The 13,337-nt window shown below is 31.2% G+C and overlaps 1 protein-coding gene across 3 annotated transcripts in view; it reads right to left on the reverse strand.

Moving 5' to 3' along the window:
* Positions 1-13,337, reverse strand: part of LOC139527572 (tetratricopeptide repeat protein 28-like) — a 121,144-nt gene that overhangs the window by 31,633 nt on the left and 76,174 nt on the right. For all 3 annotated transcript variants that reach the window (XM_071323083.1, XM_071323085.1, XM_071323086.1), the window contains 2 exons: positions 2,061-2,208; positions 1,382-1,654 (listed from right to left, as the gene is read on the reverse strand). In XM_071323083.1, coding sequence (XP_071179184.1) covers positions 1,382-1,654; positions 2,061-2,208 — 421 coding nt within the window. The remainder of the gene's footprint in view (positions 1-1,381; positions 1,655-2,060; positions 2,209-13,337) is intronic.

Here is a 13,337-nt window from a genome sequence, read left to right on the forward strand (position 1 = left end):
GAATTTGAATTTGAATCAAATAGTTTTTGAAAGAAAATCTATTTCTCCTAATTACAACAAGAATTTAACTTTCACACCCCTTTGTTTGTACATGTCCTTGGAGAACACATTTAGTATCTAACATAATATACTAAATGGAATTTTTACCGTTTAACAGAAACATTTTAGTGACATTTTAACGCCATTTTATTGTTGTAGCCTTTTAAAGTAAAATTCTTAAAATAATTGTCAAATTGGTTTCATAACACTTTCATTGTCACCGCCTTCCCCTAAACCCTAAGGTACCATGAGGTTCAGAGTTAATTTTATGTTTAAATGACTATATTTAAGTCTTTTCACTAAATTAAATTTTCTAAATGTTAAAATCTAACAAGTTGTTTAACGACTTATGTATACAAATGAATACATCTCTTCAATGGAAATCAATTTTATATCGCCATAATTCAGTATAACTCCAACCTTGTGTTGATTCAGTGACAGTACCTGTAGTTCTCGCCTTTTCTTATTTCCACAATGATTTTGAAGTTGTTTTGACAAGTAAAATTTTAAACTTTGCCCTTAGGAAAAAGCTTGATGTCATTAAGATCTTTGCTCCATTAAACTGATTTCTATAAATTGAAATTTGGCAATTTATTTTGTTTTGAGAATGAATTATCTCCCCTTAAAGAATATTGAAAGAATGGCAGACATTTTTGTTTTTTAATCTCTAAATGTTTTCGAATTCATGACAGGTTTATAAATTATAGATTTCAAGCTGGAGAAATATTATTCTTGTGTATTATTTATTATTAAAATTTCAAATAAGTCATTTAGTTAACTTCCAAATTTCCTTTATCATGACTAAAAGAACAATTTCATTTCATAGTGAACTCAATTTTTTAACTGTCAGCTGTTGTACTATCAAATAACAGTCATTCCATATATTGCAAAATAATAAACTTTCTATTTAAAAAAAGCAACAGCTTTGAAATAGTGATTTGGAAACTAGATACTCAGTAAACAGACAATAGGATTCTAAAGATGTTGCATGGCAGATGTCTTTATGGCATCTGATATCCCTGACAGTCATAAAATAATATATATCTAATAGATGCTCTAGACAATATTGTGCAAAAGTATACGCCTAATACTTTTTTATATAAAAGTTACAAAAAGTTGGTCACGATATCATGCAAATTTTAAGCAAATTGTTTTTTAGAAATTGATAAAAATTCCATGATTTATGGATAGAATTAAAAAGTATCATCAAAAAGATAGGGACTGTCTCATATATCCACACAAAAAAATACAGCATAGTATATATGCATGGACCTTTTGATATGAAATTTCTATGTGCATTTCTGAGGGCTGATTACACAGAGCCTCGTAACTTTAAACCTACCTAGAGATTTGGCTACAGACAAGTCATGCTGCATGTATGTTATTGCTTTGTCTATATTGCCAAGTCCCCAATGTGCACTGCTGAGGGCTGAGAACACAGAGCCTCGTAACTTTAAACTGCAAGTCCCAATCTGAAGCGCAGCTTCCAACATTGCGATTGAGGAGCCATAGAGACCAGCTGCTAACAGCTCCTGACCAATCACAGAGATTATAACAAATGGACTTTGGTGTAACTTTAATTTCTGCAGTTGTTGAAATGTTGGACCCAGTTTCTCTGAAATAGAAATATCAATATGTTTACAACAAATAAAATTATTGTTATTTATTTCTGAAGTTTTTGCAATGCTAATGAATGAAGAAGCAAAAAACTTAGTTGAGAAATATTTCCATTGTATATTTTTTCAGGATGCTATTTCATGAGAGGAAGAACAGCAATAGAAGCACTCTCCCTTTTACAGCTATCCACAAGCCAAAAGCTCAAGATTTTTAAATTTTAGTAGGATTCTGATGGTTTGTACAGAAGAATTTTACAAGCCTGGGTCGTAGTACTTGTGGTGAAGCGTGTCAGAGACTGTTTTATTTGTTTTTTTTACGTCCTTGTAGTGATTTACAGTGTTGAAATGATACAATCTATACATTCTTTTCCATTGCATAAAAAACTGAATTGACATCACACTAACCTTTGAGCGGTGACTTCAAGGCGGAATCCACAAGTCCGGATAACAAACTAGTATTGGAAGAATCTTGTGCCAGTCCCACAGCAAACGCTGCCAGGGCATCTCCATGCTGTCCTAATTGTTGTAGAGCTACACCTTCTCTTAAATAGGCCTGAAATAAAACACAAAACATTATAGTACAAGTGAAATGTAATCTTTGATTGCAACTAGAAACTAGAAATTATAATATACAATTTTGAGTACACTCTACTGGTTATATTTATACCTCACTATACTTAATTTAACTTTTATTGTGTGAGCAACTTGCTGCCCAATGTAGGTTATCTTCCTAATTGATTGAGTTTATTTCTTTCTTTTTTTTGACATTTTCAATTTGCACTTTATGGCAAATATTTGAAAGCTCTTGACTGAATTGCTTCAAATTTTTTTCTGACCAACTGGAAGCAAAATCTTGAGTTTGACGATGATTTAGAAGCTTATGGGAGAAGCAAATTAGCTATTGTTATCTTCTGCAGTATTTTGTAATATTGCCTTGCTTTTAAATTTAATATTTAATTTTAAATGTTCCTAATTTTGCTTTTAAAGAAAACTTTCTACTAATGGTATTGCGACGTATATGTTACTGGCATAGTGAAGCACAGAAAATACATTAAAAAACAAGAATGTGTCCCCAGTACACGAATGCCCCACTCGCACTATCATTTTCTATGTTCAGTGGACCGTGAAATTGGGGTAAACCCTCTAATTTGGCATTAAAATTAAAAATATCATATCATAGGGAACATGTATACTAAGTTTGAAGTCGATTGGACTTCAACTTCATCAAAAACTACCTTGACCAAAAACTTTAACCTGAAGCGGGACAGACGGACGAACAAACGGACGCACAGACCAGAAAACATAATGCCCCTCTACTATCGTTGGTGGGGCATAAAAATCAAAAGTCAACTGAACATTTTAGGAAGAATGTAAAAGTAAAGTTTTGTCTTGTGTATGTTACCTATATCATTTTAATACTTCAAACATGGATTGAGAAATTAAAGACAATATTTTTCAACTAAAGTAGCATATAAATGGTTGACCACATTGTTCAGATCAACTAGCCATTTTACATATTACAAAAGAAACTGGAAAGTGTCAAACATTTATCATGTTTATCTTCAAGTACAAAAATACTTATACATTGTACACTTCTTAATTCAAGATCAGTTCACCACCAATTACTTTTAATGGTTTCTCTCTTTTCATTTACAGGGGGTAAACTAATAGCTATAATTTCCCTAATTTTTATGGCACTTTTATTGAAGGATTTGATATTATCTCAGATTTCAAAGACTTTCGAATTCAACTACCTTTTTCGAAATCAATTTACCAGCACATTACAATTTGAATATAAAAATATCAACCAACTTTTCAAATTTAAACTGATTAACTCAAGGTTTTAAGTTTTTAATTACAAATATCACAGAATTGTAATTAGTACTGGGAACAAGAATGACGATCCGATATAAATATGACCTTTTAATTTCGCTAAGTTTTATGCATTTGCTATGCTAATGGATAGGTCTATGAAGAGATCAAATTTCGACACTCTCCACCCCAGACGACATAAAAATCCACACATGAAAGTAAAATCTATTATACCCAAGACATAATGAGACAAAAAAATGTTGTTCGTCTTTTAAGTTTACCATATATAACCGTCTAATTTGTAATACAAAAATACTTAAAAGTGAACGCTTTTGAAATATAAAGACATATCAATTTAACGCCATCTTGTCATGAACACCGATCGTAATATGACAATAGACCTGTGATCTATATCTTATCTTCTTACGGTACATAGTTTCACATAAACTTCCATGAAAAACGAGAGGTCGAGTGAAAAATGATCTTCCAGTGTTATTATTGTGAGCCCCGGAAAAAATTGAAAGTGTGAAATCGCTTTCTACATTGACTGACAACAAAAGGACCCATGCATAAAAAAGCGAAAGTGATCTAAATCAAATCTTTTATCACTTTGTTTCATACACAATAGACATTTCATGCAGACATTTTGTCTGTGTTAATAACTTAAAGAAGCTTATAACCGAATATACATCATTTCTTAAAAGAGTGTTGAGATATATTGATTTTCTAAGTCGTTTACAAAGTACAATCAAATCTTTCTACCAAAACTGACAAGTATTATTTTTTCTTTTTAGAAGTTTTCAGGACAATAAAAATATAATTTTACCAACAATTAAACCAACTGCTTTTTACGCATTTTTGGGGTTTCTATTATACTTCAACCAGGTGCTCCGCAGGGCGCAGCTTGATACGACCGCAGAGGTCGAACCCTGAACAGTATGGGCAAGTATGGACAAAACATTCAAGCATGATACAGCTCTGAATTTGGATTGTGATCAAATTTTTGACATTACATGGGTTTTTTTTACACAAAACAAATGCCAAGATTTTACAAATCAATTAAAGATTTCTTCTTCAAACTTTTTAAATCTAAAATTAAATAGTTGACACAGCATAGGTTTCTGACACAGAATGAATGTGGTCTAATGAACTTAAAAGGTTTTTTTTGCCTTTGAGCAAATCACTATGCTGTTGAATATTAATCCTCTCAAAAAAATGTTTGAAGAAATTTTCTTTTTATTTATGAAATCTGAAATGAGAAAAATTTAACCCCCCCCCTTTTTTTTCACATCCCCGTTTCCCTTTTTCAAAACTGATATCAATTCAAATTTCTAATGGAGTTTGCAACAATAACTACTCATTTAAATACATCATAAAATATTAAGATGTAAAAAAACTGCTTGTTATCACTGAATGGTAAAGATTATTTAAATTTATCAGTTGGTAGTAAAAAGTGTATATATGTCGTGTACATTTTATTATTTTGTACAGGTTATTACTTGTACAAAATTTTCATACAAGTAATTACTTGTATGATGCCATCATACAGGTTATTACTTGTATAAATATAATTGTACAAGTAATAACCTGTACAAATTTTGTGGAGAAAAAGATAATAACTTGTACAACTCATTATCTTTCGTATTTTTTGAAATTTATATTGTGTTTGTTTTTCTGTTTATCAGTATTATTGTTGAAATGTTAGAAGTTTACAGATGAACGAAGGACGCAAAGTAATGACATAAATATAAGCTCATGTGACATCTTATGCAAATTTAGCTAAACAGCTAGATTCCACGTAAATACGGACTTCTGGTGCAAAGTGACATGGTCGTTAAAAGCAAAAATAAATTGGTACCCTTCATTCATTTATTTCAGCTCTGGCCAAATGAGTTTAACATGTTTAAGTTCTGTAATTACAATAGCCGTAAATTCCCTTCCATTATCACTTTGCAGTATATGTGGAGATCCCATAAGTAGAAAAAAGTGGTCCTGGTAGTGCATGATCCACTTGTATTCTCCATTTGGAAATGACTGATAGTCAACAAGGTCTACTTGACAACGGGAATTAAAGTCTGTAGAAGTGATAGGACGAACAACTAATTTTGTGGTTGCAGTACGACTTTTCTTCAAAATACATTGTTCACACATCTGAATGAAAATTCTGATAAATTCTCTGCTGATATTGGCAAATTGTTTTATTAACTCCTTGTATGTCTTGTGGATGCCTCCATGGCCAATTCCAGAATGTGCAGTTCTAATGTTAATGGATAAAGTTCATCTACTGTACAATAGTAAAAAAAAAATGTCGCCTTTGCGAATGAGTTTTTCAATGCCTGCTACACTCAAAATATCATATTGCCTTAAGAAATATCTTTGAAGAGCAGTCTTTTTGGAACTTAATTTTGCTTTCTTTACATTCCCAATAGTCTCTCTGTATCTTTCACGTGTAAATAATGAATTATTAGAAGAATTATTATTGTCATCACACAATTTAATTATTTCATCATTAAATTTCTTTTCTATACTGTTTTCCATCTCTGCCCTTTAGTTTTGACTACTTAAATGAACAGTTTTGCTCATATACTTGATATGTTAAATGTACTCACATATTGAGAGTTTATAACTTTAGGCAAAGTAATGAATTATATGTTAAAAGGGAAACAATTTGTTGTGAACTTCAAATAGGCCAATATAAAATAATGATTTGTACAAGTTATTATCTTTTTCTCCACAAAATTTGTACAGGTTATTACTTGTACAATTATATTTATACAAGTAATAACCTGTATGATGGCATCATACAAGTAATTACTTGTATGAAAATTTTGTACAAGTAATAACCTGTACAAAATAATAACATGTACACGACATATACATTGTATATTGTATATAACAAAGATTTAAGTTGATTCTGGACAAAGAAAGATAACTCCAATTAAAAAAAATTCTTGCTATTGCACAAATAGGATATTTCTTGCTTACTATTCTGGACAAAGAAAGATAACTCTAATTAAAAAAAAATTTGCTATTTCACAATATTGTGCAATTAGATATTTCTTGCCATTGCACAATACTGTGCAATTGAAAAGACTTGCTATTGCACAATACTTAATATAATAATTTTAGATCCTGATTTGGACCAACTTGAAAACTGGGCCCATAATCAAAAATCTAAGTACATGTTTAGATTCAGCATATCAAAGAGGCCCAAGAATTCAATTTTTGTTAAAATCAAACTTAGTTTAATTTTGGACCCTTTGGACTTTAATGTAGAATTTGAAATTTGAAAACAGGACCAAAAATGAAGAATCTACATACACAGTTAGATTTGGCATATCAAAGAACCCCAAGGATTCAATTTTTGATGAAATCAAACAAAGTTTAATTTTGGACCCTTTGGACCTTAATGTAGACCAATTTGAAAACTGGACCAAAAAAACTTCAATAATCAAGAATCTAAGTACATTTTTAGATTCAACATATCAAAGAACCCAACCGATTCATTTTTTGTCAAAATCAAACTAAGTTTAATTTTGGACCCTTTGGACCTTAATGTAGACCAATTTGAAAACAGGACCAAAAGTTGAGAATCTACATATACAGTTAGATTCGGCATATCAAAGAACCCCAATTATTCAATTTTGATGAAATCAAACAAAGTTTAATTTTGGACCCTTTGGGCCCCTTTTTCCTAAACTGTTGGGACCAAAACTCCCAAAATCAATACCAACCTTCCTTTTATGGTCATAAGCCTTGTGTTTAAATTTCATAGATTTGTATTTACTTATACTAACATTATAGTGCGAAAACCAAGAAAAATGCTTATTTGGGTCCCTTTTTGGCCCCTAATTCCTAATCTGTTGGGTCCTAAACTCCCAAAATAAATACCAACCTTCCTTTTGTGGTCATAAACATTGTGTTTAAATTTCATAGATTTCCATTTACTTAACCTAAGGTTATTGTGCAAAAACCAAGAAAAATGCTTATTTGGGCCCTTTATTGGCCCCTTATTCCTAAACTATTGAAACCAAAACTCCCAAAATCAATCCCAATCTTTCTTTTGTGGTCATAAACCTTGTGTCAAAATTTCATAGATTTCTATCAACTTAAACTAAAGTTATGGTGCGAAAACCAAGAAAATGCTTATTTGGGCCCTTTTTGGCCCCTTATTCCTAAAATGTTGGGACCAAAACTCCCAAAATCAATACCAACCTTCCTTTTATGGTCATAAACCTTGTGTTAAAATTTCATAGATTTCTATTCACTTTTACTAAAGTTAGAGTGCGAAAACTAAAAGTATTCGGACGCCGGACGACGACGACGACGACGACGACGACGACGACGACGACGCAGACGCCAACGTGATAGCAATATACGACGAAAATTTTTTCAAAATTTGCGGTCGTATAAAAATGACTAAACTATTTTCTTAAGAAATATATGCTCAACTGTGAAATGTAGTTCATTTAGCATGTTGACGACTGAACAGAAATAAAAATGTCTGCTTCGTTATATAACTGCAATGAATATGTAATTGTATACCTGCAAGTTTCTGGGTCACCATATATGACCCTTTTAACATACTAATACAATTCAAATATGTACTACAATCAAGATTATTTTCAATAACTAATGCAAAAGGTCAAACAACATTTTCAACAGACCCTAGTGTCAGTTTAATTTTTTCAAATTGCAACCAGGTTATAGGTCAAGGCATGAAACCCAAATCAAAACGTAGCTCTTTTGTTCCAAAGATGCCAAAGGTATCTAACTGACCAACCCTCTTATCCGAACGCACACCAATTTACCCAAGTGCTGATTTGATATTTCTACGACAAATACCTGAACAATCGTAAATAACCCATGTGACATATGTCATCTGTCGATAAACATAATCATAACAATGATTTCAATTAAACATTTCATGTCCAGATTTCACGAATTAAATCAAGCTTACAAGAAAATAAATGTTTTGATCCAAAACTATTTAATGAAAAATGTCAGATCACGGCAATAATATATCCCTGTCCGACTTTATAACAAGTAACATTATCTCAACCTTTTGTATATGTATTTACAAATCTGACAGAAAAATTAATTTGTCTTATTGTTCAGGTCAAGGAATTTCTGTTAGAAAATTTGAAACTTATTTTTATGGTGGAACCTTTGAAGTTGAAACGTGATTTTATTGAAAATTGTTAATTTGACCAGAAACTATAACTAAAATCATGGCCATGATATTAAAAGGAGTAAAGAAAAATCTGCCCATAATTTGATCAATTTCAAATCGTTTTCATATTATTCATGCAGTCAAACCTTGGAACAAAACATTTCTTTAAATCTGATACTTAATAATATATTTTCAAACTTGCACCATACATGCCATAACTTTGATAAAAGAAAACTTGTAAAAATATCTGATACAAGGTTGCTTATACATTTGTAGACAAAGTCACCAGGAAACTGAAAACTCCTTCAAATATCAAAAGCTCAAATCAATTTAGTTTACATGTCCTTATACAAGAAACAGGAATAAAACTAGGTCAGTATCAGATCTTTTCCTTAATATAGCTTCGGCTGTCAAGTTTTAATTCTTCCATACATTCAAGATCCAACAACTCTAAACATGAAACCGATTTACCATCTAGAAATAAACATGATTAATTATGCAGATTCTAACACCTGAAGAAAAGAAGTTTACTACCAGTGTAAAATATTAATGAAAATAATTTGATATGTTTATTTTGTATCTATCAATTCTTGACAACAGGTGGGCTTATTTTGATAAACATGCATCATGAACTGTCAACTATATATAAGATAGAGTAATGAACGAGAACTGGCTTCCTAAGCTATATAATATTGAATTTGGAAAAAGTAGAATGCAAGACCCTATGATAGACTTAACTGCTCTCTAGTTTCACATTTGACTTAACTTAAGTTGAAAAAAATCAAAATGACTACAAGCTTAAAGGTTGTTTAAGACATCTCAGAGTCTAGATGTATTTTGATTGCAAACATTGTTGGTTTACTGTCACATTTATTGACCTATTTAATATCCAACAGCACATCACCTTTTATTCATACCGGTATATCAGTTCTTTGAGTTTTGATTCTAAAAACAGTTTAAACTAAAAAGTGTCAGTAAAACCTAAGCCTGTTTTGCCTAAATTGCACTTTCCTTTCATTAAGTACAAATTATTTCCATGAAGCTTTTAACTACATTCTTATATAACAAAAAAAAGTCCCAATCCAAAAGAAAACATGGAACTTCAAGAGTACAAAGACCACAACCTGAATGTAGCATAATTTTACACAAGGGAATCTAAATCAATTCAATGGATTAATACAGATTTAAATATTTTTAATAAACAACAACTGCACCAAATTTCCTGCAAATACTGGAATTTCTTTTCATCTCCATAAAAAGTAAACTTCTCTCGTAAGTAAATTTGTTCTAATGTGTTGATATAAGGATTTAAAATACATACAAAACTTCACTTTTGACTTGAGAAGTCAGTATTCCTTGATTTGAATGCAGATCTGATCAATACAAAACAATTCCTTCGACCCCCTACCAAGGAACTTAGACTTCGTTTTTATCATCGAGATTAAATACAGGTATCGATAAAAACTTTTAAAATTTGTTTAACGAAGGAACAAGAAATTTTAGTTTTTGTGTCGACAGTTCACTTTGACAAAAGAGTGACACTTATATTTATTATGCTTTTGTAAGATATCGGTAAATATAATAATTCATGATAACTTCAAGTGTAATTTAACGGGGTAATTAACTACCCCTGGCACTGTCTTGGCAAATAAAGATATATATCAAAATAAACTTCTTTCTCTTTGATGAGGTTAAAATGTCATCCTCGTGTATATACAATCTTTTCTAATACTTTTTCAATACATATTCATATTTCAAATAGAATTATTAAGTTTTTTTGGCTTTGAAATTTTTTAATATAATAAGTGACATTACAATTATTATGGCTCTCATGGACACGTGAAAGTTCAATTATTCTGTGTGAAAATCAGGAAACAAAGCAGGATGGTACAAGTGAAATGACAAGCGCTATTATTATAATGTTAACAGGTATATGGGATTCTGACAAAACAATAAGTGGGATCTGGGATCAAGCCCCCCCAATGGGACCCCCTTATTGCAGATTGAAATTCACTAAATGATCTTGTTAAGAAAAAAAAATCTGTTCTTGAAAGTTTTGAAAGTTTCGCTTAATTCATGGTCAATTTAAGAGTGTAATTTTAAAGGTGGAAAACTAACTGCCTTTTTTTTCACTTAATATTCCACAACTAATATCTGCCGATAATGTTTTGGAAGAATTATGTAAAAATGCTAAATAAAAGCCAAACTGAACCCTCAGAAGCGATACCCTTACTTGTATAAGCCCCATCTGGCCACTTTACCATATAATAGTGTACAATTAATTAGCTTTGAACCTCTTTAACTGAAAAGTTTGTCCTCAAGCTGAGATAAAACTACCAATACTCTAGTCTCCCGGTCACCAATACTTTTAAACATGAGATACTGATATCAGGGGTGACATTTATTAGCCAGTGAGACCCTAATCACAAATAACATTACGATTTCTAAAGGCAATCAGTGGCTCGGTGATGACATATCTTAAGGAGTTCCTTTAAAATAAAAGCTAGCACCTGTTTCTTAAAACACCTGCGATTCTGCTCAACAATGTTTTCAGGTGGTAAATGAAATGAGAAATTAGGGAATTCTTTTTTTTTTCCAACGCCTTTGTAAACATTCAAATCAACACTTTATCTCTACTAAATGGGTAGGGAGTCAATTATTTTGTAAACCTGTAGTGAATACACTTTTGTTTGTATATCTCGGAACAATTTCCAATCATAAAGTCTTGCTATATTTAATCTAGTTCATTGTCTTCGAATCTCCATTCAAATCAATATATCTATTTACAAATAAATTAAAACGTCAAAATTTCTCTCTTTGATACAATTGTGGTGAATGTCCAGTTTATAATTACCGACAGTAACCAAGGTATGAAAAACTTTAACGGCGGTGTCCGGACCTCCACTTCAATGCCCACTGATTAATTATTTGTAAACAAATGACATCGCTATTTTAAACTATCACCACTGTCAACATGGATTGTTTATTCAGTAATTGTTGGGGCCGGCAACTGTTTGAAACAAGTAACAAACACTTTAAAGAGGGAGTTGGAGACAAACAATAGACGGAGACATGGCCGGAACATTCTTATACATATTCACCAACAAACTTCCCCTGTATTATTTGTACTGGAATTAAAACAAAATATATGTAAATAAATTTAACTTTCAGAGGACATTGATTTCACATGAAATCAACACAGGTTCTTAAATGAGAAAATTCTGGTGAAATTTAAATGTTTCAAATAATCGTGACTTAAATGTCTAATAATTCTTAGATCAGTCTGCTGTATAACAAAACACATTTTATTTATCTAATTTTTTATCTTTTTTTATTCCAGCATCACTGAGCCTTTTGTAGATGAAAAGCATGTCTGGCGTACAAATTAATGTTAGCCTGGTATCTCAGATGAGTTTTTCCCATTGAAATATTTTATTGCCTTCCACAATATTACGTAACATCACAATCCTCACTACAATGTAGCTAATTTCCACGTTTACTAGGCAGCTAGCGCTGTTTTCAAATTATTACCCTAATATTGACAAAATCTACCTGGTATGTCAATTCACCCTTAGTTGATTGAAAGATATGACAAATAATGAAATTTTGACAGTCAATTTTAATACAAGGTCAGGGGACAACATCTCAATCAAAATTCTATGTTTTAAAGAAAAAAAATCGATCTTAAGGTAAACCAGTTCACAACATGCTTATCAATAACATGTAATTCCCCGTTGGACAATAAAGATCCATGTTTCGATTTTCTTATCAGGTAACACAACCATCTTGAGACAGTTTTTCTCTAATTGCAAGTGTTTTATAGATCAACAATAAAGTTACGTAATTACTTGGAATACTTTATAAGGATAGGATAAATGTACTTATTTTGACCTTAAATGTCTACTTCATCATGAGAATAGTCTCGAGGTGTACTGAAGCACTAATTTAAGCACAAATGCACCAACAAAAAGGAAAAACCTAGAGAACAATAGAAGATAATTTAAATAAGAGACATAATGGTCACTTATTTTTTTGTGTTAAGTAAATATTTCATGTAAACATTCTATCAGTGATGGTGATCCTCTGCTGTTGTTTTTTATTTGGTCGGGTTGTTGTCTCTTTGACACATTCCCCATTTCCATTCTCAATTTTATTTGACATATATGGTTTGTTTTTTCCACATAAAATGGAGATCTAAACCATATGTTCATGTTTAGTTTTGATTTCAATATTTTAATATTAATATTAATATTTTTAAAAACACTGACATATCAAGGTGCATATCGTATAAGAGAAGACTTAAAGGAGTAAGTTCGGTAAGGGCCATATTTGGCCCCAATTATAAAGTTCATAGTTACAAGACAATAAAGTTTTTAAGTTGCCTTAAACACATGTGAGAAAGTTAAACAGAACTGTTTTTGTCAAAGTTTAAGTCTAAGACGTTGATTTTTACATCCCAAAAAGGTCAAGATAAGGGATTTTGGTGAAATTTGAAAAAATGAGCTGGATTTCAACCAAATTAAGGACCAGGAAACATAGAGCGCAGGCGTCGACAAACTTAATATTCAAATAAGACATGTGAAATGTCTTCACAAACATTATTTTAAAAGATTTTTGTTGTCGACGTATGCGCTCTATGTTTCCTGTCCAATAATCTATTGAAATTTACCTATTTTCATTGATTTTTTCGTGAAAAA

This window comes from Mytilus edulis, chromosome 6 (assembly GCF_963676685.1).
Source record: "Mytilus edulis chromosome 6, xbMytEdul2.2, whole genome shotgun sequence".
Taxonomy (NCBI): domain Eukaryota; kingdom Metazoa; phylum Mollusca; class Bivalvia; order Mytilida; family Mytilidae; genus Mytilus; species Mytilus edulis.